General features: G+C 42.8%; 2 protein-coding genes across 4 annotated transcripts in view; both read right to left on the bottom strand.

The window, feature by feature from the left end:
• Positions 1-19,540, bottom strand: part of LOC143484145 (uncharacterized) — a 32,146-nt gene extending 12,606 nt beyond the window's left edge. The window contains exons 1-32 of the mRNA XM_076982700.1: positions 19,386-19,540; positions 19,133-19,173; positions 18,994-19,018; positions 18,457-18,525; positions 17,645-17,734; positions 17,241-17,309; positions 15,923-16,006; positions 15,562-15,660; positions 15,113-15,196; positions 14,761-14,829; positions 13,935-14,021; positions 13,006-13,089; positions 11,269-11,355; positions 10,897-10,977; positions 10,458-10,547; positions 10,220-10,282; positions 9,350-9,403; positions 8,936-8,983; positions 8,732-8,815; positions 8,497-8,583; positions 8,178-8,252; positions 7,205-7,267; positions 6,707-6,796; positions 6,498-6,587; positions 6,293-6,382; positions 6,022-6,111; positions 4,384-4,473; positions 3,919-3,981; positions 3,536-3,595; positions 3,247-3,306; positions 1,433-1,510; positions 1,140-1,226 (exon numbers count right to left, since the gene is read on the bottom strand). Of these exons, the coding sequence (XP_076838815.1) occupies positions 1,140-1,226; positions 1,433-1,510; positions 3,247-3,306; positions 3,536-3,595; positions 3,919-3,981; positions 4,384-4,473; positions 6,022-6,111; positions 6,293-6,382; positions 6,498-6,587; positions 6,707-6,796; positions 7,205-7,267; positions 8,178-8,252; positions 8,497-8,583; positions 8,732-8,815; positions 8,936-8,983; positions 9,350-9,403; positions 10,220-10,282; positions 10,458-10,547; positions 10,897-10,977; positions 11,269-11,355; positions 13,006-13,089; positions 13,935-14,021; positions 14,761-14,829; positions 15,113-15,196; positions 15,562-15,660; positions 15,923-16,006; positions 17,241-17,309; positions 17,645-17,734; positions 18,457-18,525; positions 18,994-19,018; positions 19,133-19,173; positions 19,386-19,458 (2,404 nt within the window). The 5' untranslated portion in view covers positions 19,459-19,540. The remainder of the gene's footprint in view (positions 1-1,139; positions 1,227-1,432; positions 1,511-3,246; positions 3,307-3,535; positions 3,596-3,918; positions 3,982-4,383; positions 4,474-6,021; positions 6,112-6,292; positions 6,383-6,497; positions 6,588-6,706; positions 6,797-7,204; positions 7,268-8,177; positions 8,253-8,496; positions 8,584-8,731; positions 8,816-8,935; positions 8,984-9,349; positions 9,404-10,219; positions 10,283-10,457; positions 10,548-10,896; positions 10,978-11,268; positions 11,356-13,005; positions 13,090-13,934; positions 14,022-14,760; positions 14,830-15,112; positions 15,197-15,561; positions 15,661-15,922; positions 16,007-17,240; positions 17,310-17,644; positions 17,735-18,456; positions 18,526-18,993; positions 19,019-19,132; positions 19,174-19,385) is intronic.
• Positions 19,541-21,038: 1,498 nt separating this feature from the next.
• LOC143484175 (uncharacterized) lies at positions 21,039-24,514 on the bottom strand. Of its 3 annotated transcripts, none has more exons than XM_076982789.1 (4): positions 23,637-24,514; positions 22,708-23,389; positions 21,683-22,528; positions 21,039-21,529 (listed from the first exon to the last, which is right to left on the bottom strand). In XM_076982789.1, exons 1-4 carry the CDS (start codon positions 23,844-23,846, stop codon positions 21,360-21,362), a joined length of 1,908 nt encoding a protein of 635 aa, XP_076838904.1. In that variant the 5' UTR covers positions 23,847-24,514; the 3' UTR covers positions 21,039-21,359. The 3 variants fall into 3 exon arrangements, with proteins under 3 accessions (XP_076838904.1, XP_076838906.1, XP_076838905.1); XM_076982791.1 differs by having other exon boundaries at positions 21,039-21,270; XM_076982790.1 differs by having other exon boundaries at positions 21,388-22,528.
• Positions 24,515-27,383: the final 2,869 nt, after the last annotated feature.

Below are 27,383 nucleotides of genomic sequence, written 5' to 3'. Positions count from 1 at the left end.
TGAGGTAGAGGTGCAGGGGCAGTGGGGCAGGATGAGGTAGAGGTGCAGGGGTAGTGGGGCAGGATGAGGTAGAGGTGCAGGGGTAGTGGGGCAGGATGAGGTAGAGGTGCAGGGGCAGTGGGGCAGGATGAGGTAGAGGTGCAGGGGTAGTGGGGCAGGATGAGGTAGAGGTGCAGGGGCAGTGGGGCAGGATGAGGTAGAGGTGCAGGGGCAGTGGGGCAGGATGAGGTAGAGGTGCAGGGGCAGTGGGGCAGGATGAGGTAGAGGTGCAGGGGCAGTGGGGCAGGATGAGGTAGAGGTGCAGGGGTAGTGGGGCAGGATGAGGTAGAGGTGCAGGGGTAGTGGGGCAGGATGAGGTAGAGGTGCAGGGGCAGTGGGGCAGGATGAGGTAGAGGTGCAGGGGCAGTGGGGCAAGATGAGGTAGAGGTGCAGGGGCAGTGGGGCAGGATGAGGTAGAGGTGCAGGGGCAGTGGGGCAGGATGAGGTAGAGGTGCAGGGGTAGTGGGGCAGGATGAGGTAGAGGTGCAGGGGCAGTGGGGCAGGATGAGGTAGAGGTGCAGGGGCAGTGGGGCAGGATGAGGTAGAAGTGCAGGGGCAGTGGGGCAGGATGAGGTAGAGGTGCAGGGGCAGTGGGGCAGGATGAGGTAGAGGTGCAGGGGCAGTGGGGCAGGATGAGGTAGAGGTGCAGGGGCAGTGGGGCAGGATGAGGTAGAGGTGCAGGGGTAGTGGGGCAGGATGAGGTAGAGGTGCAGGGGTAGTGGGGCAGGATGAGGTAGAGGTGCAGGGGTAGTGGGGCAGTACGATGTAGAGGTGCAGGGGTAGTGGGGCAGGATGAGGTAGAGGTGCAGGGGCAGTGGGGCAAGATGAGGTAGAGGTGCAGGGGTAGTGGGGCAGGATGAGGTAGAGGTGCAGGGGTAGTGGGGCAGGATGAGGTAGAGGTGCAGGGGTAGTGGGGCAGGATGAGGTAGAGGTGCAGGGGTAGTGGGGCAGGATGAGGTAGAGGTGCAGGGGTAGTGGGGCAGGATGAGGTAGAGGTGCAGGGGCAGTGGGGCAGGATGAGGTAGAGGTGCAGGGGAAGTACTAGGTGACTCATCTGAAGAAGCTGTATGCAGCCTGGGGTAAGTGGGCGTGTGACTCACGTTTTGCGTTCTCCGCTCTTGAACTCTGCACCTTCTTCTTTTCCTTCTCAAGCTCCTCCTTCTTCTTCCTCAACTGTACCTTCAGGGCTGTGAGAAAATCGGCCTGTTAACATGCTGCTTTAAAGCTCTGTCCTTACCTGGCTGCACACATGTTGTGCAGGTGCTTTAAACCACACCCTCAATGATCTGTACAGCTGTTGTTGGTGTTTGTCGAGCTTTGACTCCTCTGGGAGTCTGCACAATAACACCCAGTCACACAATGACCACCGATGTTGCCGTAGTGACACACGTACCATTGACGTCACCCTCTGATGAACTGATTTTTCTCTCCAGTATCTCCACTTCCTGGGTGAGATGTTGGACTGTAAAAACTGCGAAAGATTAACATGACAAAGTGAGATGAGCACAACACACAGCGCAAATGATTAAACAAAGCGGAGCCTATTGGAAAAGCACACACTAAGTTCATTAAATAGCAAATATATCAGAGCTAATTAAACAGGACACACATTAGAGTTCCTTTAAGAGAAACCCCATTACAGCTATTAAAGAGGAAACCAATTACAGTTTGTTAAAGGGTATTTTAAAATAAATCAATAGGGTTTAGCAGAGGTGGGGACTCGAGTCACATGACTTGGACTCGAGTCAGACTCGAGTCATTAATATTAAGACTTTTGACTTGACTTGAAAAAATATTCAGAGACTTAGACTTGACTTGGACTTTTACACCAATAACTTGGGACTTGAATTGGACTTGAACCTGTTTACTTGCAAAGACTTGATTTTTTTACCCCAAATCTAAATTTTAAAACGCATATTAATATTTATAATGTGCGCCCCATTAATTTCATTTCCGTCCTTCTGACGCAGACCGGTCCTCTGCTTTTCCACACTCTGTACGTTGTGTGTGTGTGTGTGTGTGTGTGTGTGTGTGTGTGTGTGTGTGTGTGTGTGCATGAGCTGCAGCACAACCAATCAAATGGGGGGGTCAGCGAACGTGAATTGTTACCGGGCGGGGTGTAAAATGGACACAAATTCCATCTTATATGGAAAGTATTATATCGCGATCGATCGATCGCCAGTAGTTGGTGCCAGAGCGAACTAGTAACTCATTGAATCATAGATAAGGATCAGAGGTAAATAAACTAGATTTTTTTTTCGGCGTGAGAAATCGGATGTGTGGCGTGTGAGCGTGTGAAGGTGGTCAAATGCGTGTGTCTCACGCTCAATGCGTGAGAGTTGGCAACCCTGGGTTCTGTATCTGAACTCAGGGAAGATAGCCTCTCTCTGTCACCATCATATCCAGTTCTATCTCAGCATGGATTGTGTATTTGAAGACATCTACGTCGAGAAAAAAAATATTGACAAAAGTGGAGCGAGTTTTCAGCTATGGGGACATCATTCTACGGCCTCATCGTGCACAAATGACATACAGACTTTTGGCCAGTTTGGTCTTTTGCAAATGCAATGCAGAATAGTTTACTGAAATGTCTAAAGTTGCATTCCTGATTCCTGTTAATTGTTCAGTTCTTATATTTGTTTGTCTTGTGTCACTCACACATGGACACACATGTTCTCCAAGAAACCAGATAAGAGAAGAGAGGGAAAAATGCTGTTATGGTTCTTTGTATTGTACTGTGAAAATATCAGCACTTTTTATTTGAACATGGAGTTCTACTTATGACTTTTTCACAGAATATTTATTTCTGGAAAATTGTAGTTTAAAGTATGAATATTTTTGCAGCTAATTTTAACAAATTGAACTGTGCAATAAAGAGGTGTAATTTAAATTTTTTTTATACTTTGTGTTTTCAGTTGCACATGTTTTATCAAGATTTGAGGAGAATTTAAAAAAGAACACGTCTATTATTTACATTTGAAATATACCTGCAACATTGGTAAAAAAAAAAAAAAGACTCGAAAGGACTTGAAATTCCAAGTTTCAGACTTGGGACTTGACTTGACTGTTGCCTGTCTTGACTCGAGACTTGACTTGACTTGACTGTCTTTGCTTGAGACTTGACTCGGGACTTGAGGATAAAGACTTGGACTTACTTGAGACTTGCAAAACACTGACTTGGTCCCACCTCTGGGGTTTAGTACTCACCTTGATGGGCTAAACTGTTATTCAGCTTTGAAACTGTATTTTGGAAATTAGCCTCTAGTTCTATAACACACACACACACACACACACACACACACACACACCAATCACGTCAGTGATAATTATTGATAACGCTACATTAAAAAATAGTTTGTAAGGTGTTAATTTTAACACGTTAAATTATTCAGAGACTTTTTGTATTAAAGCCATGCTTTGTTTAAAGCCGTGTTTTTAAGAGTATGTATTAAAACTGTGTTTTAAAAGTATTTAAGACTGGCGTGTCTCTGAATACCTTTGTAAGACTTTTTGAGTTCATCACACTCTTTGGCTTTCTTCAGTTCCTGCTCTAGTCCTGAAAAAGGAAACAGGTCATCAATGACTCACGAGGCCCACACTCCTCGACCCACAACACAACACCTATAACACACCTCCACCCACGACATCTGATTTGACCCACAATCCACACCTCCACCCACAACACACACCTCGAAACACATCCATCTTCAACCACAACACACACTAAAACCACTGCCTCCACCCAAGAAACTTTTCTTCTCATAACCTACTTCTCCACACGTAAACAATACTTCTACTCAAAACCCACACCTCCACCCAAAATCTATCCTATACTTATAACCAGCACCCCAACCCAAATTCCCACAGAACCCATCTTACTTTCTTTCTCTGCCAGAATTTGCGATTTTTCCACCTTCACCTGCTTTAGTTTTGCTTCTAGATCTGTATGAGGAAGTAAAACAAATTAAACAAAAATAAACAAAAACAGTTTTCCATGCCTCAATGGCAGGCATACAAAGTAGCGATGGATTAATTCATGAAAGAACCAATGTAGATGCATAAATGAATGAACAAAGAGCAGGGATTAATTAATGAACAATGTGGATGGATTAATTAATTATCAATGTGGATGGATTAATCAATGCAGATGGAATAATTATTGATCACTGTGGATGGATTAATTAATGATCACTGTGGATGGATTAATTAACAATGTACATGGATTAACTAATGGCCAATGTGGATGGATTAATTAATGCTCAATGTGGATGGATTAATTGATGCTCAATGTGGATGGAATAATTAATGTGGATGGATGGGTGGATGTGAATGAGTGAACCTCACCAGATGTTCGCTCAGACATCTCCTGCTGCACCTTCTGCACTTCCTCTTCTGCCTGCTTTAGCTGCTCAATAAGCTCTGTGATCTTGTTAACTGAAAATAAAGAACATTAGAACTACACCACAGTCCTACACAAACTACACCACAGTCCTACACAAACTACAGCACAGTCCTACACAAACTACAGCACAGTCCTACACAAACTACACCACAGTCCTACACAAACTATACCACAGTCCTGCACAAACTACACCACAGTCCTGCACAAACTACACCACAGTCCTACACAACAGTCCTACACAAACTACACCACAGTCCTGCACAAACTACAGCACAGTCCTACACAAACTACACCACAGTCCTACACAAACTACACCACAGTCCTGCACAAACTACACCACAGTCCTGCACAAACTACACAACAGTCCTACACAAACTACACCACAGTCCTGCACAAACTACACCACAGTCCTACACAAACTACACCACAGTCCTGCACAAACTACACCACAGTCCTACACAAACTACACCACAGTCCTACACAAACTACACAACAGTCCTACACAAACTACACCACAGTCCTGCACAAACTACAGCACAGTCCTAATCTCAAGGACTTAATAAACAGACATGTAGCTTTGGAACTGAATAAGCTTACCAAACAAATATTAGCAATGCATTAACTCCATAAATGCCTCTTCTCTTTGCTATACTAAATGATAAATTGTTAAATCATCAATCAAAATAGTGTCCTCCACTTATGCCCATAGTGGTTCTAGTGGGTGCCCGTAGTGGTTCTAGTGGGTGCCCGTAGTGGTGCTAGTGGGTGCCCGTAGTGGTGCTAGTGGGTGCCCGTAGTGGTTCTAGTGAGTGCCCGTAGTGGTGCTAGTGAGTGCCCGTAGTGGTGCTAGTGAGTGCCCGTAGTGGTGCTAGTGGGTGCCCGTAGTGGTGCTAGTGAGTGCCCGTAGTGGTGCTAGTGAGTGCCCGTAGTGGTTCTAGTGGGTGCCCGTAGTGGTGCTAGTGGGTGCCCGTAGTGGTTCTAGTGGGTGCCCGTAGTGGTTCTAGTGGGTGCCCGTAGTGGTTCTAGTGGGTGCCCGTAGTGGTGCTAGTGAGTGCCCGTAGTGGTTCTAGTGAGTGCCTGTAGTGGTGCTAGTGAGTGCCCATAGTGGTGCTAGTGAGTGCCCGTAGTGGTGCTAGTGAGTGCCCGTAGTGGTGCTAGTGAGTGCCCATAGTGGTGCTATTGAGTGCCCGTAGTGGTTCTAGTGGGTGCCCGTAGTGGTTCTAGTGGGTGCCCGTAGTGGTTCTAGTGGGTGCCCGTAGTGGTGCTAGTGGGTGCCTGTAGTGGTGCTAGTGGGTGCCTGTAGTGGTTCTAGTGGGTGCCTGTAGTGGTGCTAGTGGGTGCCCGTAGTGGTTCTAGTGGGTGCCCGTAGTGGTGCTAGTGAGTGCCCGTAGTGGTGCTAGTGGGTGCCCGTAGTGGTGCTAGTGGGTGCCCGTAGTGGTGCTAATAATCAGGGACTTTGCTGAACATTTACAGTGTAAGGGCAGCAGCGCTTTCCATGTGTGTTTTTTGTAACACTGATCATAACTTAGACTCTGAAAGATGCATGAATAATTAGATCTTTTAAAATTAGATTATCTCACCTTTATTTGCTAATTCAGAGTCCTTCTGTTGCAGAGCATTGTTACCCTTCACCAGTGCCTGTTTTGTCAGGGCTAACTCCTTCTCCAGATCTGTCATGGAAGTGGATGTAAATCAGCAGAAGACGTTACATAGAAATAGAGACTGATTCCGATATTTTGAAAACGTTTGTCTAGTTTTCTTTAATGCCACTCTAATAATTAGTTTTTGGTCTAGGAGGTCTACTAAAGGTTATCCACAGCAGCATCAACATCAGGAAGAACCATGGGGAACCTTTCAGCCTCTTGTCTGACACCAGCTCCAGATCCTTCATCTGATTCTTCAGAACTTTAGCCTCTTCTTGAAGGACAGTGATCTCTTTGTCTGAAAAAACAATGAAATAAAATGAACACCAGCTTGGCAATGAGCAGCTCATAAGCAAACACAACCACTCACTAATCTGTTCTATATCGGCTCGTTAGCAAATAAAACAACTCACTCAGCTGCTCTATGTTACTTTGGGCCTTGGCTAGTTCTGTGGTCTTCTTCTTTAGCAGTTCTCCATTCTTTGAAAGCTTCTCTTGAATCTCTATTATAGAAAAAGGAATTATTACTGTGACAATCCCATTTATTATATTCATCCCTTAGAAACATAGAAAAAATGTCAATGAAACAGTGGTCTGTGTTAGTCAAGTAGGATATCTGTACCGGTTATCTGGGTCTGAGTCTGATCTTTGATAACTTCGATTTGCTTCTTTAACCAGGTTGTATCAGACAGCATAGCCATGTTCCTTAGAACTGACAACAGAAAACAAATGGTGGCAAAGGAGAGAAAGGTCAAAAGGATCTAAAATGCATTCAGTGTCAATTATGTAAAACAGAGAAGAAAAAGTGTTAGAGTAATGAACTACTGAATTAATTCCTTGCTTAATTTTTTAAGTTTTTCATCAACTATCTATCTATTCTAGAATGTTGTGTGGCTTAATACATCTGTTTCAACTCTCACACAATTTGACAATTTCTTCAAACACATAAACTAGTTGACTGGAATCAGAAGCAGGTTCAACCCCATGACTGACTGGAATCAGAAGCAGGTTCAACCCCATGACTGACTGGAATCAGAAGCAGGTTCAACCCTATGACTGACTGGAGTCTCCCAGGACCGCCAGCTTGCACCCAAGCTGTAGACCTCAGAAATGGACTTACGGATTTTGACAGGGTTGGAATCTTCCAGCTCACTGATCAGTTTGAACATTTCTTCTTCCTCAACTTCAAAAATAGAACAAAAAAAGAGTATTTTATTTAGAGTTTAATTTTTATATAATACATAACGATATATACAAAGATCAAACTCTCATAACACACACACACACACACACACACATACACACACACACACACACACACACTCACATATACAAAAAGGAATTCCATCAAACCCTTGTTCATGTCTTTGTCCTGCTAGTTTGGTTTCAGCTGCTTCTAGTTTAGTTTAGTGATTTGTTTTGGTTCATATACCTTGTGTGTCCCAGTCATTGTTTGGAGGTCAGTGTTCGTTTGTTCATGTGTTCGCATATTTGCCAACACATTCTGGTTATGCATTTGTATGTCTTTTCGCTGTTCTTATGTTCGTGTTCTCTAAACAGTTCCTGGTTAAGCTATTATATGCATCTTTGCTGTTTCATTGTTAACTATCCCCAGTTTCTTATTACGCTATATGTTTTAGCCTTTGCTGATTACTCTACGTGGTTCTACTGTCCTCTATATCTGGTTTTGTCGTGTTCCTTAGTTCTAGTCTGTCTTAATCGTTATTGGTTTAACTTTTTGTGTATGGTCTTTTGTGTTTCATGTGTATTGCGTTCCCATTTGTGTGCCATTGTTTTCTGTGCCTTGGTGATATAGTTTCAAATCTGTTGTTAGTCTTGTTATTCTATTTGTCATGCCTCGCCATCACCATGCCCTCTGTGTCGGCACGGTTAGGCTACATGAAACCACTGAAAACTGTTAATAAATCCGGTTCTATTCAGCACTTGTGTCCACATCCAAGCTAAATGTCATACAGTATGTCAGGCTGGTAGAGAAATGTTTATATAAATGTTCCATGAAATTTTTGCATACATTGTCTATTGTTTTAGTAAATATGTTAGTAATGTTAGTAAAAAATGCTGAGAACAAGTACCTTTGATCTGGTCGATATTCGCAGCCTGATTCTGCAGTTTCCGGATCTTTTCCAGCTTTGCTACTATCTTCAGAACTGACCCAAAGACCAACACGTATATCGTTACATTGGTACTCTCAGTCTCTGATTATTACTTAAAACACTAATATGAAATACAAATACTCTGTACTAATACTTTAAAATGGTAAAGTGGCAGAGTAATTCATAACAATACTCTATAAGTTATCTCAAGAATAGTGGTGAAGTACTTTATACAAATACTCAAAAAATGTAGTACATTATTAGAGTGCTGTAAGCCTTTAATCTTGGCACCACGTACTTTTCTCTGCAGATAAATCATTATCGTACAGTTCTTCCTTTTTTGAGTTCAGCTGATGAATCACGTCTTTTTGCTTCTTCCTTAATTCTTTGACAAACAGAGATCTGTCAAGTGGTTGAACATGAAACCTATGCTCCCAGTGGCCAGCGGCTACTGGTGTTCCTGTACCACAGTTCTGTATGTACTAGAGACCCAGTAACCCCACATATCAAAACATGGATTTGATGTAACGCACCATTGATCTTCTCTTCTGACGTCTCACTCTCAGCGATGGTGTTCATGATGTCAATTTCAATGGTGAATGACACAATCTCGAGAACTGCGATACAATTTGGACAGAAGCTTAAACTACAATAGACATTTCCGTGTTTTGACAACTGGACACAGTTATTTGTAAATGTACTTTACTGGTTTCCCCAAACTACAGCACTTCACTCACCAAGCTTTATATTTGTATCAGGAAGATTTTTAATCATATCTAGGATTTCTGCAAAAACAGAAAGAAAAGCAAAATCAGAGAAAGAGAAAGAAGAATGTCATCTGTACTCATTCAAGTTGTCTGTCCTGCTCATTCATTTTTTATTCATCTCTCAGCTCTGGCACATTCAGTGAACACTGGTTAAATTCTTAATGGTAAATGATATTAAGTAAAATAATAAACAAAACCAATTTGATTAAGTTAATATGTTACAGTACTTGCTTATCTGAAGAGAACTTTAGTGACACGCCCCCCACAACACATATTATGATACAACACACCAAATGAAATGCCATTAAATATATGATGATTGCAATTTCACTGTCAGGACTAGTGAGGTTAAGTGTGGCCTGGTCTGGTGTGAGGCTCTCTCACCGATGTACGCATCCTCGAGATCTTCACAATGTTTTCCTCTTCCATTCTTCAGAACTAGACAGGAAATGGAGCGGGACAATTTGGTATCAGCCACCACTAATTCAGACTGTCTGGCCATTCACATCAGTGACAGATAACAAGCTACTAAACATCACAGTGATTGATCTTATGTGGGAACAAAAAAGGTGCAAAGCTGATCTGGTGTGCAGTCAAAAGATCAGCAGATTATAATGTGTAAAAGATGAGAAGATCCAAATAGAAACCAAGAAACCAAGCTGTGATTTATCTGTTTCCTAGTTGTATAATGCCGCACATGGACAGACAGGGTTCATACATGTGAATATCTACAGTCTACATCTCCATCCAGTCTGCTCTGGTTTGATAGGTACCAGTCGCTGTAGTTGCTTCTCTACGTCAATAAGCTACGTGTATAAGCTATACTCATCTCTGCCTCACCTCACCCGTGACAGCTACTAAATGCACAATAATGACATCATAATATGGGCCAGGCCTGCTGTTTCAAAAACCAACAATTTCCAACTTGGTTTCCAAATTTAAATTCTGGGTTCTAATTTAGTGATTCTACAGTCATATAGGTTATTCCTTAGTGAGGTTTTGAATTCATACAAGATCTATTTTAGTGTTATTCAGAATGAATACAGACAGTTTTAAAGTGATTCAGAATTCATACCGACTCTGTTTTAGTGTAATTTAGGATTAATATAAACAATTGCTGATTGTGAATTCATAAAGGCCTTCCTGTGGTGAAGAGTTCAAACAGGCTTGGATTATAGTTGGGGTTGGGGTTAGGGTTGGGGCTAGGGCTAGGATTAGAGTTAGGGTTAGGGTTAGAGCTAGGATTAGGATTACCCTCATTCTCAGTCAGCAGGTCAGAGATGTGCTTTTCTTTTATCTTCAGCTGTTTCTGCAGATCTGAGAAGACAAAAGTAATTGTTGAAATAATGTTTAGTCCACCTGTTTGATGGTTGAATAATGAAGTATCTCACACCCCATGTGTTCTGCAGGACAGTTTGGTGAAGGAAGAGGCCACATCCACCCCTCCCCCACCAATAAGTGTAAAGATTTGTGTCAGTGTGAACAGAAACACCTGCTACTTGGAAATCTGCTGCCTTCTTCTGTCCCTGTGCCTTGACCTGGGCCTCACGCAACTGAAACTGCAGAGCCAAGATCTTGGAAACTGAGGGAAGGAAAAGAATAATAAGCAAATACGAACTCATATACAAAATAAAACAATTCAGTCGGATAACTGGAACAGCTAAACCGTTCCTGAGAGTTAAATGGGATCAACTCTGACCATATTCAATTCCACTTCTGTTTATCCAATTAAAAACCTAAACTGAATCTCACAACTAAACCATTTCAAAAAGGTTAATTTAATATTAAATTAATTTACATAAATTTGCATTGTCTTGTTAACTGAATCACTGACTGAACCTGAAAGGATTGTAATGGTTAAAAAATACATTATAGTAAATGCTAGGAGAGATACATCTATAGTAGCTGTGTGGTGTTGGTGCTGAACACACCTAGCCCCTGTCCATCATTCTGGAGCTGGTTGAGTTGGTCTTCCACTTTTTCTTTCTTTTCCAGCAGCTCTTTCTCAAGGTCTAAGAGATGCACACAAAAGCAGGTTGTAAAAAACACATTTATGACACATTACAGTCTGACAACACGTCAAGTTAGACTACCAGCAGTATCATAGTTAGGCACTTAGGGATGGTAAACAATTACTGTTTTAATTGTTTCTGATCCTGAACAACTTAACTCATTGTTTAATTATCAAGGCATCCTTGGTTTTTGTCAGTAGAGCAGGGGAATCTCTATACTATAACCCTAACCCTAAAGGAATACCTTTACATTTTATCACTATCACCAGAGGAACTCTAGAAGAACAGAACCTGGTATCTTAGAGAGAATGTTGTTAAGAGCCGTCAGATCATCACGCAGCATCTTCACCTCTCTGTCCATGGCACTGATCTCTTCATCTGGCAGTGAAACAGGTTGTTGTTATGATGACAGCAGTGACAGGTTTCAGTTGTGATGTGTGTACTAGCCTGACGTGGTCCACCTGGCCTGTCTGACGTGGTCCACCTGGCCTGTCTGACGTGGTCTACTTGGCCTGTTTGACGTGGTCCACCTGGCCTGTCTGACGTGGTCTACTTGGCCTGTCTGACATGGTCCACCTGGCCTGTCTGATGTGGTCTACCTGTTTTGTCTGACGTGGTCCACCTGGCCTGTCTGACGTGGTCCACCTGGCCTGTCTGACGTGGTCCACCTGGCCTGTCTGACGTGGTCCACCTGGCCTGTCTGACGTGGTCCACCTGGCCTGTCTGACGTGGTCCTCCTGGCCTGTCTGACGTGGTCTACTTGGCCTGTCTGACGTGGTCCACCTGGCCTGTCTGACGTGGTCCACCTGGCCTGTCTAACGTGGTCCACCTGGCCTGTCTGATGTGGTCTACCTGGCCTGTCTGATGTGGTCCACCTGGCCTGTCTGATGTGGTCCACCTGGCCTGTCTGATGTGGTCCACCTGGCCTGTCTGATGTGGTCCACCTGGCCTGTCTGACATGATCTGTCAGACATGGCCTGTCTGGGGGGTTTTCCTGTATGTTACAAGAGGGGTTCAAAACTGGGGAGTCTGGAGTAAAGACAGAAGTGGGAGGCCAAACATGCTGCTGAATTTGACAGTTACATCAACAAAACGTTTCATTTTGAACATCAACTCTTCATTGTTCTTATTATAATAAATTCAAATCTGTTTTAAAGTTGTTTCTCTCAGGCATGCTTTTAAGTGAATTTATAATTATTCTGTTATTATTCATAAATAATAATATGTCAGTATAATCAGTTGTAACATACATAAACAGACACCTAAAAGCACTGTGGTAGATCATGTGTGTGTCATGTAAATACAATGGAACAAAAACAAAAAAAAAACTGGATTCAGCGTGCACAAATACAGGCTACGTGCTCACAATCATTGTCCATCTTAATGCATGTGTTTAAACTACGAGTTTTTTCATTATCAGCTAAATATTGTGCATATAACATAAGTCACAAACATCATGTTGGATTTGGTGATCATTTCTGGGAACATTATGAGCTCTAGCACAAGTTACTTGCTAAACATTTTCTTTTTGTTATATTTATATAGCAATTAGGTGACTGATAAGCTTAACCATCTGGCTAGTTGCCTAGCTAGATTTCGCACATTGCCTAAACAACAACTGTGCCCTTATGTGGTCAAAAGAAATATCAACCCATAAAATCAAATCAATTACAAACATTCAATTTTATAACATGGAAAACTTTACAAACTTAACAACTGTGGTGAAGGTGATGGATTAGGTTGGATTATGGGTAGGGTTAAGGTTGGTGAAGGTTGGATTATGGGCAGGGTTAAGGTTGGTGAAGGTTGGATTATGGGTAGGGTTAAGGTTGGTGACGGTTGGATTATGGGCAAGGTTAAGGTTGGTGAAGGCTGGATTATGGGCAGGGTTAAGGTTGGTGAATGTTGGGTTATGGGCAAGGTTAAGGTTGAGTTAATGTCTATAACCACTCTGATAGAACAGTCCATGTAATTATTATTGATCACTGAGAGTGAGGAAGAGGCTGAATTATGAGCAGCCGTACACACCTGTGACCGTCTCTGAGGACTTCTCCTTCTCTTTCTTCAGGTTGGACAACTTTATAGTTGCCTCCTTCAGCTGCTTCTCCAGTGCTGTCAGCCACACACATCACACATATCAGACTCATCTACATCACACATCAGTCTGATCTAAGACACATCACACACATCAGACTCATCTACATCACACATCAGTCTGATCTAAGACACATCACACATATCAGACTCATCTACATCACACATCAGTCTGATCTAAGACACATCACACACATCAGACTCATCTACATCACACATCAGTCTGATCTAAGACACATCACACACATCAGACTCATCTACATCACACATCAGTCTGATCTAAGACACATCACACACATCAGACTCATCTACATCACACATCAGTCTGATCTAAGACACATCACACACATCAGACTCATCTACATCACACATCAGTCTGATCTAAGACACATCACACACATCAGACTCATCTACATCACACATCAGTCTGATCTAAGACACATCACACACATCAGACTCATCTACATCACACATCAGTCTGATCAAACTGGTCTAAGACACATCAGTCTGATCTAAGACACATCACACACATCAGACTCATCTACATCACACATCAGTCTGATCTAAGACACATCACACACATCAGACTCATCTACATCACACATCAGTCTGATCTAAGACACATCACACACATCAGACTCATCTACATCACACATCAGTCTGATCAAACTGGTCTAAGACACATCAGTCTGGTCTAAGACACATCACACACATCAGACTGGTCTAAAACACACACATCACTTACATTACACTGGGCTAAGACACACACGTCAAACATATCAGACTGGTGTAAGTGTCCTTTAGTGAGAAATAAAGGTGTTAAACGTAAAGTTCCAGGTGCTGTACACAAGTCTGCGCCTCACCGCTGTGCTCTGCTTTAGTCTTCTGCAGGTCTGCCAGTTTCCTCTCGATATCCAGAACTTCATCCTGGTTTCCAATGATCTGGGTGACTGACATCACATATGTAAAAGACACTGGGTGATCACTTGATCAGATGTTAACTAGCACGTGTAAAAGACACTGGGTAATCACTTGATCAGATGTTAACTAGCATGTATAAAAGATCACATTTGTAGACATCACTTGATCAGATGTTCCTACTGTATAGTAACAGTCCTTACTCAGTTCTTTACACTTCCTTGCCCAGTTTAGCTGTGTTTTTAAAAGCTGTTTACAACAAGTGATGTCTACAAATGTTTTGTATAAATGTATAAATGCATATACGTTTATTCTGCATTCATCAATATTTATATATACAATATGTACAGGTGCATCTCGCAGCATAAGTGTACGTTAAGAGTGTCCAGCTAACACCTGCCCTTAGTTTCACTCCAGGTCACTCAGGAAGGTGGCAAATAAACATTACCCTACACAGGTACACAATGCAATCAGTCATCTTTGTATTCTACTGGTACAGCTAACCCTGAACCTAACCCTAACCCTGAACCTAACCCTAACGCAAGATGCAGTTGATGAGTTGATCACTTAGGACACTGACCTAAAAAAAATCTCTTTATGATCATGTACTATTTTACTGGTATCAAATGTTAACATATTCACTTTTTAGGATTGTTAATAGTCTCTCTGTGCAAGTGTACCATGATTGATATTTTAGTAACGGCATAAAGCATATTTTAAAACTGAGCTTGGATTACCACCCCAGCCAGGTTCTCTGTGAACTGCACCTACCATGCGTAGACGTGGCATCACCTTTCTCCTTCAGAGCCTTCAGCTTATCCTCCAGTTGCTTCTGTAGTTCTGATGTGATATATTTAATCTCAATAGCACAGCTCAGCACATAAAATTGCTACAGTAACACATCATGGTCTTCTGTAAAACTCTATAAAAGCAATAAAGCACACCTGGTATTTCAAATACGAGATATATCTAGATATATATAGGTGTGCTTTATATATATATATGGGAGGTGTGCTCCCATATATATATATATATATATATATGGGAAAATGTTTACTATATATTTTAAAATTTTAAATATTTAAAAATATATATAAACTGACTAATGCTTGACATTACACACTTGCAATCTGTGATGACTGTGCAGAACTGTCACTTCCTGTGCGCAGTTTGTCAATCTCCTGCTGCAGTGTGTTAATCTCCGCAACTGCACCAGAGGAAAAGATAAGGGCACTATGGGTTATTCTGACCTAAAGAGTGCTCCACCAGACCGAGAAAGAGAGAGGAAGGGAGAGAGAGGGGAGGAGAGAGAGAAAGACAGACAAATCAACAGGCAGAGACCAACAGAGAGAGAGAGAGAGAGAGAGAGAGAGAGAGAGAGACCAACAGAGACAGACTGACAGAGGAGAGGAAGACAGACAGACCAACATAGAGAGACAGACAGAGAGACAGACCGACCAACAGAGAGAGACAGACAGAGAGACAGACAGACCCACAGAGAAAGACAGGCCAACTGTATATGCTGGTCCTCACATTCACAGAAAGACAAACAGTGTGTGTGCCGGTCCTCACTTTCACTGCTGCTGCCAGTCTGGCACATTTTCACTTTATTCAGATTGGCAAAAGCTTCTGCCATCTCCTTTTTAGCTTTCTTCAGCTGATTGTCCTTCTCTAAATAACACGGAGATGAAACAAAATGTCTAACAGAGCAATGTACACCTTTTTTGAGTCAGGAAGTCACATCATAGAGTGTCCAAAGACCAGATCATAACCAGCCAATATTCTCCCACAAACACTAATATTCTTGGTAGGTAGCTTCAGAACATTCCTGATAAAGATGTGAACATTCTGGACATCCTCTAACAGTGTCATTGGGTCAACAATTGTTTTAAAAAATCTAACAGCTTTATTATGTTGTAATGTTTTGACTCACCTGCGATTTTTGCTGTATCTGTCTCCATGGTGATTTCAATCTCTAACTTCTTCACTTGAACATATTTTTGGAGAACGTCTAAAACTACAGAGCAGGAATCCCAGGTCAAAACACTCAGGCCAAGATTGAGAGGTGAATGTGAGTGTACAAAGCCAAAGTTAGTAACATCCTAAAATATCTGCCCAGACAGATCTACCTGCAAGATTGCATTTGACATGAATATAATGTGCAGTTTGGGAAATCTCTACCTAATACTGGGTGGGATCAATGAAAACATGTTAACTGGGTATATGCAGTGTGATTTTCTGAAGTTTAAAAATATTTTAGGATGAATATCAAATGTGCAAATTTATGTGAATGTGCAAATTACATTACAAAATAAAAATTACATGTCATTCTGGTTTCATTATTGTCGTGGTGTGACGGTCCCAGCTAAGCAGCTAAGCGTGCCTACACACACACACACCTACTCACACACACCCACTCACATACACACACACTCACACATACACGCACGCCCACTCACACATGCACGCCCACTCACACAGACACGCCCACTCACACAGACACACGCCCACTCACACAGACACACACACACACGCCCACTCACACACACACGCCCCCACTCACACACACACGCCCCCACTCACACACACACGCCCCCACTCACACACGCCCGCACACCCACTCACACACGCACGCACGCCCACTCACACACGCACGCACGCCCTCACACACACGCACGCACGCCCTCACACACATGCACGCACGCCCTCACACACACGCACGCACGCCCTCACACACACGCACGCCCACTCACACACGCACGCCCACTCACACACGCACGCCCACTCACACACGCACGCCCACTCACACACACACGCCCCCACTCACACACGCCCGCACACCCACTCACACACGCACGCACGCCCACTCACACACGCACGCACGCCCTCACACACACGCACGCACGCCCTCACACACACGCACGCACGCCCTCACACACACGCACGCACGCCCTCACACACACGCACGCCCACTCACACACGCACGCCCACTCACACACGCACGCCCACTCACACACGCACGCCCACTCACACACACACGCCCACTCACACACACGCCCTCACACACACATACCCTCACACACACATGCCCTCACACACACACACACACACGCCCACTCACACACATGCCCTCACACACACACACGCCCACTCACACACATGCCCACACACACACTCAGTCACACACACACACACACACTCATATATTACCAGCGAGAATCACATCATTTTCATAGACGTGTTCCACATACCTGCTTTGGCAGGACCGTCTGTTTTTTTCCCAAGTTGTTCCAACAGACCATCAAGTTGAACCTGAAGTGCTGCGTGTACAAACAGAATGCAAACGTTTAGAAAAAGATCCCCAGCAGATGGCGCTATGCCACAGCATTTATCAAAGTCAAAATAAAAATTTAATTGTAAAGTGCTTTTTACAACAGCTGATATCATAAAACAGCTTTAAATGTGTCTAAGGCCCCAGTGAGCAAACCAAGGGCAACAGTGAAGAAAAATCTCCCTGGAGCATGAGGAGGAAACGTTGAAAACGTCATATCTGGTTGGGGAACATCACATCTGGATGGGGAACTCAGGTGAGGGTCAGTGCAAATCATTGTCTTCAGGTTCAGGTTGGATGATAAAGGAGGGAATGCCACTGTACCTGAGATCTGAATGTTGGAGGCTTGGGCCGCGTCCTTGCATGACACACGGACCTGCCTCAGCTGCCTCTTCAGAACAAACAGGTCATTCTCTGGAGGAACCGCAACCCAAACAAGATCAAGATAAGATGCCTGAGTTGATGCTGAGGTTCTTCAGAACCTATCATTTGTAGTTCTACAGAACCATGGGGGTAGCCCAGTACATAGGATGGAGATTCTATCGAACCATAAGGGCAGCCCAGAGAGTCTCGCTGAGGCAGGGCTCCCCCAAAATCATTTCAAGCAAAGATCATCTTTAAATGGCAGAGCATGTATTATACAGAAAATTCTCTCATTTAAGATGATCTTAATACTAAGAGTCAAACAAATATACAATACAACTTACATACAGTAAGTTATTACAGTGATACAAGGCTGCATCACAACAGGACAGGGCTGTAGTATAATAAAATAGTTAAACAGAATAGTTTAGAATAGTTGAACATCAACCCAAACTGTACAACGTATGATACTAATACTAATCGAATTAATAAATCACATAATTATGTAAGTAGTACATATCAGTCAAATAACAGATTAAATTGAATATGTGAAAATATAATACACCAATTAAATAAATATAAGGTGGACATCATAGTAACAAACATGTAATCATTAGAACATTAATGCATAAAGGTATTTTTTACACTCAAAGGAATCAGTCAACCATCTGTTTTACACTAATAGGAATCAGTCACTCATCTGTTTTACACTCACACTATTGCATATATTTAATATACAATAAACATGGGTTTCTCTGTTCAAAGTGACTCACCAAGGTTACCGGAATAATTTGCCTTTTCAAACAGTCTCTTATTACAGGTCTGCAGTTCGTTTTCGATGCCTGAAAGGTAGAGAGTATAATCATGCCAGACAAACACATGAGAGAGCACTAATCCTGCAGATTTAAGACGACATGAGAGAGCACTAATACTGCAGATTTAAGACAACATGAGAGAGCACTAATACTGCAGATTTAAGACCACATGAGAGAGCACTAATACTGCAGATTTAAGACCACATGAGAGCACTAATACTGCAGATTTAAGACCACATGAGAGAGCCCTAATACTGCAGATTTAAGACCACATGAGAGAGCACTAATATTGCAGATCAAAGACCAAATGGGAAAGCCCAAAACACTGCAGATCAAAGACCATATGAGAAAGCACTAAACACTAGTTAAGAACCTTTGAATCGCCCCAGACAACAGGCGAGGCCATAAATACTGAAATAATGCTAAGGATGTGTAAACTTCAGCAGATGTGTCCAACTATGGTGCATGCAGACATGATTTAATTAAACTACTTACCTACACAGAGATCTTTGAATGTAATCTTAAACATGATTAGGGTATGCAAAAAAGGGAGAAGATTAGTATTAGTCTCTTTCTGTATTACATCTGTGATATAATGAAACAACCAGGGGCTGATAGTACTGGAGAGCTGTACCTCTGTTTCTTCATCACTATCTGTGTTTCCATCTCCAGGTACTGAAACAAGAATTGAGGAGTCAAGAAACTGGCTAACTGTGAGTGCATTATTACTCATAAGAAGGTCAATCAATCAATCAACCAATCATCTCCCAATGCTCTCTGAGAAGCTGCTTACTGAGTAGGCCTTGTTTGATTGGTCCTGACGTTCAGTAGCATCTTACCTAAGGGGGATCAGCTGAGCTCTAATAAACACAATAGGCAGAACTTACCATTACGGGCAAGAGCGCAGGACGCAAACAGGACCCAAAGCAGGACATGGACCCAGTTCATTAGCAGAGCCATGATGGGGCCAAATGGTGACCGTCAAGCCCTCTGAGGCTTATGTACCCTGCTGCATGCACACACTCGCCCACTCTGCCCTGTGGTCTTATGCAACCATGGCACTCCGTTACAGGCCCCAGCACACACCCCAACTCATACCCCTGCACGTTTCACAACCCTTACCTTCCTCTTCTGTGGTTTGAACCTCTCCCTATAGGTCTGACCACATAGCCTTTGGCCAGCAGATACAGTAACAGTTCCTATCAGCCATCGGGGCCGACCACTGGAACACCCTGGTACATACCAGACATGGGACTTTCCCAACTCTTAATTCATCCCATTTGGCTTGAGGCCTTCCAAATGACAAGTAGCACACGGGTAAGAGAAACATGGAGGTGAAAACTGGACGTAGACATCCCTGGACATGTGTGGGTTGTAAAAATGTAAATGAGCCATAACAATTGTGTTTTCACCTCAGTCAAAATTTGTCCTCCACATTTACTGATCTGTGCAGTGATTACTAGGGGTCTGTGGTGCACACGTGCCCAGAGCGGTGCCCAGCCCTAGCCCGGTGCACGGGGAGCAGTTGGGGTTAGGTGTCTTACTCAAGGGCACCTCAGTCATGGCCTCAGGCATGGGAATTGAACCCACAACCCTCCGGTCACAAGACCGGTTCCCTACCACCAGACCGTGACTGTGGGGGTTGTGATAGGAATGATGAAGACCATTCTCCATCTTTCGGAGGCTGAAATACATGTCTGTGTCTAAACACTTGGGCTGAAGATTTTTAAAAATATGTATTAGAAAATGTTCGTTATCAGCATAATGAACTGGCCCAGCCTACCTGAAGGAAATTAATGTTAACAAATGGAAGATCAGATGTAGACATGAATTCAACTATAACGTGCAGTGTTTCTCTGCGTTTAACACTAGTGTTGAACCTGAAACAGCAGTTTTAATCTTCCACATGCCTGACATGTGAAAAGGAGAAATGTACCCTATTCTCAGAGATTCCAAAGAGATATCATGGTGTCTCAACAAACACAGTGACTGAGCTATTTTTACGCTAAGCATAAATGAATCTCTAGAGGCCCTACATATACACGTAAAATTAAGCAAAAGTTTAAAATCATTCTAGTTCAATCTAAAAAAAAAAAAAATCAATCTAGTTACATCAGAAACCAACAAGACTGACATACATTGTTGTAGTGTTAGGATCACTTTTCAGAAACCACTACCAGTACTGATACCAACTGAAGTTGGTCTTGAAGACATTTCTCAAGAAACAAGACTGGTAGTTTATTAGTGACTTCCATATGGTTACAACCATGGGGGGAACCAGAACGTATGACCAAGATATTCTAGAACCATAAAGGCAGCCCAGCGCGTATGGCCAAACACCCCCCCCCCCCCCCCCCCACACACACACACACTCTATGACACAGCAGGACCAGTAACAACATTATCTCTTAAAGTAAGGCCTAGAAGATCACTGCAAAAGTTGTGCTGCTAAAGAAAAATATTCACAAAGAACAGTTCTTTGAAGCGGTGTGAACAGAATCAATGAGGACTGTTAAAAACCAAGAAAAGAACAAAGAAAATACATTTGGTTCTTTATTTCCTGTGTTTCAATGCAATTTTGGCCTTCAACAGTTATCACAGCCTACACCATGTTTGAGCAATTCTTTTTGATGCTTGTGCAATTTTCCAGTAATCTGATTGGCTGCAATATCAGATGAGGGCTGAGTTTAACCTCTTGACCAGTTCATGACATTTTTTCAGTTCGTGACCTTCTGTATTTGATGGACAGGTACGCCGTTCCCAGCCACTGGACTGTTTGAGAAAGGACATATATATAAGCATATTTATTTTGCATTACTATTTTTAATTGTCATTTATATAAGCCTTTGAAGCAGCAGTTTTCAATGAACACATTCAATCTGCAAGTTAACAATGATCATGTTTGTTGTTCTCTGTAATCCCTTTAAGATTAAAATATGAGTTGGTCTTGCACGCTTCCGCAGAGGACTGTGGAGGTTCTCCGGGGGGCTGTTCTTCTCCAGTGACTGTCTGTCTCGTTCAGCTTTGTTTGCTGGGGGCAGAAAGCAAGCTTTCTGTTTCTGCTGCATTTAACACTACAAGTTCAGATTCAGGTCCTCGCTGGCGTGACTCTTCTGGTGTGTGCGGAAGCTCCCCAAGTATGCAAAGCTCCGAGCACAGATGGAGCAATGATAGGGCGTCTCACCTGTGTGTACCCGCAGATGGGTTTTGAGGATGTCGGGCCGAGCAAAGGCCTTGTCGCAGTGAAGGCACTTGTAAGGCCTCTCGTTGGTGTGGATCCTCTCATGCTGCTTCAAGTTGATCCGGTGGAAGAACCCTTTCCCACAGAAGGAGCACTGGTGCGGCCTCGCCCGGTTCTCCCCCCTGTGTGTGGTCCTGTGGGTGTAGAAGTGTTTAGGGTCTGAGAACCTTTTACCGCAGTGGTCACACAGATAAGGCTTCTCGCCAGTGTGTCGCCGCTGATGACGGTTCAGGTGACCCTTCTGACTGAAAGTCATGTCGCAGTATGAACAGCGAAATGGTTTTTCCCCCGTGTGAAGCTTCAGGTGACTTTTTAGACTCTGCGTGCTGGCAAAGCCCCTGTTGCAAACTGAGCAGGGGTACGGCTTCTCTCTGGTGTGTATGCGCTCATGCTTGTGGAGGTGTGACCTGTGGTCGAAGCGCTTGGTACAGTAGGAGCACTGGAACCGCCAGACCCCCGCGTGGGTCCTCTCATGGGTCTTCAAGTTCCCCTTGGTGGTGAAGCGGTTGCCGCACACAGCGCAGCAGAACGGCTTCTCGCCACTGTGAGTGACCATGTGCACCTTCAGAACGGCGGGCTTGGTGAAGGTCTTTGCGCACACAGGGCAGGTGTGGGGTCTGGAGGGCACGTCCACACTGTGGGTTTTCAGGTGTCTTTTCAAAAACCCCACCGAGCTAAGCGTCTTCCCACAAACACTACAAGGAGCGCATGCTGCTTTCTGATCGGTTTCCTTCTTCTTTTGTTCCCCAGAGGATTTGTTTTCTTCATCAGAAGACTCTATACTGCCACCTAATGATGGATATGCCCAACAGCAACATGAAATTATTTTAAAATTCAAGCAAAATAGTATTTAAAAATTCACAATGAATTGTTAGTTGTTGTTGCTAAAACAATTATATCTTTTATTTCTATACAGACACAAACTATGTTTATCAAATAAAATATTAAAGAAAATAAACTGTACATACCTGAAGGTAAAAAATCAGCATCACTACTACTGTGTTGTTCACAATCACTCACATCATCCAATTCTTCATGTGTTGAGCTGTTTCCATTCAGCTCCTGTTTTCTCCTGCAGTCCACCAGTCTGACTGAACACATCTTTAATGGAGTCTGCAGGGTGTGCTGGTTTCCACCATTACAGTCAGAGTCCAGACTCTCTGTGGGGTTTGGGTCACTGTAACAGTGTAGAGAGAGGCTGGGTTCATTCTCCTCCAACTCCTGCAGTGTGGACTGCTTCTCACGGTCACACACAGAATCCAGTGTGGATACAGACGTCTGTTCAGGTTCACTAATGGGAGACAGAGTGGGTTCATCCTCCAGGTTCTGCAATGTGTGCTGGTCCCCAGTGCTACAGTCTGGTTCCAGTGTCTCTATGTGGTTTAGATCACATTTACACACTGGAGACAGACTGGGTTCATCTTCCATGTCCTGTGGTGTGCGCTGGTCTTCAGTGTTTTGATCTGGTTCCAGTGTCTCTATGTGGTTTAGATCACATTTACACACTGGAGACAGACTGGGTTCATCCTCCATGTCCTGTGGTGTGTGCTGGTCTCCAGCCCAGTGACCAGAGTCCTGTGGTGTGTGCTGTGTTTCCGCTTCATGTAGCTCAGCTTTACAAAAAGTCGACAAAGTCGGAGCATCCATCTCCTGACAGAAACAGCACATAAAATAAACAGCATAAACAGCAAATAAACAGTACAATCGTAATTAGTAATTTCTACTTCCAGTGTTTTAAATAAACCAGTGAGGCATGAAATATAATTTTAGAAACTAACAGAAAAATATGACACCGCTGTAAGAAGACAATGTGAATCATTTCTACAACCAGGCATCACATGCCTCAGACATTCAGTTAACAACACTTGAGACTTTATAGTATAAAGGTACCACAAACCTCTTCAGAAATCTTGTTTGCCCATTTACTTATTTTCTTCTCCAAGAGCGCAATAGCCTTTCTCAGTTCACAGACTTCAGTTTGTAGGTTTCCAATATCCTCCATGGAGAGATCAGTCCCTACTGACTTTGTGCAGGATGTTTCAGAGTCACATAACAGGTGTAACTCCAGCAGAACCTCTCCACCCTCCACACTGCAGAGCGCCGACATCTCTAGTTACGGTGAATACTGGGTAATTACTTAATCAGCAGATCAACACACGATGCATTTAATACTGCCATATTTATCAAAGACGTGTGTTGTAAGCAGAAAATGTCACTCAAATATTTGATGTTTGCAAAATCTCAAAATGTAGTGAAAATGTCCTCTCAAAGATAATTCAGAATATCGCAAGTGCAGGATCTCCCTGCATCCAGGAATAAAATGACAGAAGAACCGTTGGGAGCCAAAGGAACACCCGTCTATCACAATATCAGACACTAGTAAACCTCTTACTATGGACCAGCGTTTCAACCCGTTAAGACACCCCGCCGCTAGTCTAACGTATCGTAACTAACATTAATTTATTCTTAGTTTAATACCCACACGGCTGTAATATCTGTACACGTCTCCCCATGTAAGTGAGCGCTTTGAAGATCTGAAGCAAACACCTCAAAGTTTGCTCGTTAGCTGCAGCAGCTAAGATAGCTAACTATATAACTCTTCCATTAATCCATATTCCGTACTCTAAATGACGAGACAGATCTTTTTTTGTTGTTGTTCAAGCTTAAACGACGTTAACTGTTAACACCACGTTTTGTTTTTAACATCTCTTCGCTCGTCGTTGAAAGTGTGGCGGTATGATCTCCAAAGCGGCCCAGATTCGACTGCGCATGCTCTGTACGTCACGTCCAGGTACACTACGTTGATACGCTGCAGATTTTTGGATGTAGTTCACTATGAAATATGTATTCCGGTAATACACTTCCGTTACTAATTCTAAAAATACTAATGATCATGTTGTTGTTGTTTTTTTTCAGCAAATCATTTTACCACTTACTTAAAGCAGACCAAGTCATTCTAGGCTTTTTTCTGTGTACTGTTGCTAAAACCCAGGACGAATCTAAGCTGATTTACAAAATGTCAGAATAAATTAATTGTTGACAGTCAGGCTGTAGCTACCTAAGATAACACACAAATCTGTGTGTAAACTTTATTGTGTCATGTGTGTCTAAGATGGCGTGTTTTCAACCTCACCATTTTCAAAATGGTAAAAGGATTCATTTTGCCTTCTCTTTTAGAAGTGCTACAAAAACAAAAGAAAATGTAAGATTCCAATCACCATTAGGTGAAGATATACCTAGGTATTATTTCATGTCAATTATCCAATTATTTCATATTTCATGTTGGCCCAAGATGGGGACCTTGGCGTACCAATCCTTGGTTACTGAAGCTAGCTCTTGAGACATGGAGTAGTGACCAAAAGAATGAGATCACGAACACAACTCTGAAATGAGTTTTCTCCACAGGGTGTCTGGACTCTCCCTTAGAGATAAGGTATGGAGCTAAGAGATAAGGTATGGAGCTAAGAGATAAGGTATGGAGCACGGCCATTTGGGAGAGGATCGGAGTAGAGAGGGAAAGGGAAGAGGGAATCCTGGGCCTCCTTGCTTAGGCTACTGCCCCCACGACCCGGACCCGAATAAGAGGATGAGAATGGATGGACGGATGGATATTTTATATCCTCTTGCTCCAGGCTGGCCTGGGTGCACTATGTTAACTGTGAGAGCACTATTTTGATTTATGAGAGCACTATGTTAATTATGAGAGCGCTATGTTAATTATGAGAGCTTATGGTGCTCTACTGCTGACGAAAAAATTTGTGATTCATTATGTATTTATTCTCATTTTACACAATGAGCTAAATGCACAACATCTGTAATCCTCTAGCGCTTTATATTATAAAATAGAAACTATAATATTGTGGTGCTGGTGAAGAAGGAGACTCACTCAGGAAGCTCATTTTGCAAGAAATGCTCTTTATTGAACAACGGTAATAACTGTTCTATTACTTTCTTTTACACCCACAGGTGCTTTGGCGACAGTCATGCCATATCACTGCACACATTTTAACATTTATGGTGATTTTTACTCTCCCCAACAAAATGTCCCCAAAGCACTCCCACATTTCCATAAATGAACTGCTAATACAAATATGCATAAATTGCCATGTTAAGGAACATTAACAAACGTAAATCTCCCACCCTGTACATTTCCCAGCATCCTCCGCTAGTCGGTGGCGGAGCTCATAAGTCCATAGCCCCCCCTCACAATCAGCCATCCTGGCGACCCTAAATAGGAATTTAGGGTTATACAACCAAACCTGCTGACCCAGGGACAATGACCCCCCACTACACCTCGCGTCATACGCTCTTTTCTGTTTGAAGCTCGCAGCCCCCTGGGCGTCCCTTGCGATCTGGTGTGCGTTGTGTAACCTATACAGTAGGTCCTTAACAAACAACAGACTGGGCTCATACGGCGGGCCCGCGTCTATGGGCGTGCGGAGCTCCCTGCCAAACAGGCGAAAAAAGGGGTGAAACCAGTCGATTTCTGCACCGCTGATCGACAAGCGTGCAGGACTGCGGGCAATCTCACGTCCCAGTCTCTCTGATGCTTGCTAGTGACCATAGCGAGCTTCCGTGGGAGCTGGTAGCGCTGTGTTCTTCACTGCGGCAGCTGTGTGTCAAAATGTAGAGTATTATTACTATTCTTGTTTAAGGAGGCATCAGGGCTTCACATTTATCAGCTGTATTACCCTGAATACATTAAACTGTATGTAAGAAATAAATCATCGAATGTATCTGTTATTAGGATAGGCTTAAGGTATTAGGCTACAAGCATAGTGTTTCCATGAGTAGGTTTCCTAGTGTTAGCCAAAGCTAAAATGAGGCTATTTACAGATGCTGCATTTAAATGAACATCACCCATGCGGCTACAGATGCTACATTTATACATAAACGAACATAACACACATGGATACAGATGCTCCATTTATACATAAATGGACATAACACGTCATGCGGCTACAAATGCTCCATTTCTACAAACACATCACAGACCCACCGTCAGCGTTAATTAAATTATGTATATCAATCTAGACATAAGGGAAACGATTGCAAAACAAACGTATTGAGGTAGATGTCATGAGTGCCATATTTATTGTCATTTATTATTCTGTTTTGTTTAATGGCATGCTTTAAAACGAACCCCTGATTTAGTGTCATCCGGGTACTTTTCACTTACTTTTTAATCCATACTGTGTATTTGGAAATTCTCGAAATACTACTTGTTATCACGTACTGAATAGGAGGGAAGTACGGCATTTCGGACAGAGACCAGGGATTTTTTATACACTTTTATAAACAATTACATTTTTATACACTTTCATATTACTTATTGTTAATATCTTGCCATACTTTTCCCATATTCAGCTGTTTGTATCTTCCATATTGCACAGTATTGAACAGTTGCGCAAAACGCTTTAAGTTCATGTGTATTAAGGGTGGCGCAATATACTGTTGATAACTGATAATGACATATTAATATGTTAATACACTTGCAATAGTATTGTAAATAACACCAGAAACTATGGAATATAACAGGCTTTTGAGATCTTTATTTTCATATCAATACAAGATCATAGTGTCCTACCATTTAGTGTAATAGAATAGCAGTGATTGCTTCACTTAATAACAGGTCAACATTAAA

Source organism: Brachyhypopomus gauderio, chromosome 20 (assembly GCF_052324685.1).
Source record: "Brachyhypopomus gauderio isolate BG-103 chromosome 20, BGAUD_0.2, whole genome shotgun sequence".
In the NCBI taxonomy this organism is placed as follows: domain Eukaryota; kingdom Metazoa; phylum Chordata; class Actinopteri; order Gymnotiformes; family Hypopomidae; genus Brachyhypopomus; species Brachyhypopomus gauderio.
This window is presented reverse-complemented; position numbering and strand designations above follow the sequence as displayed.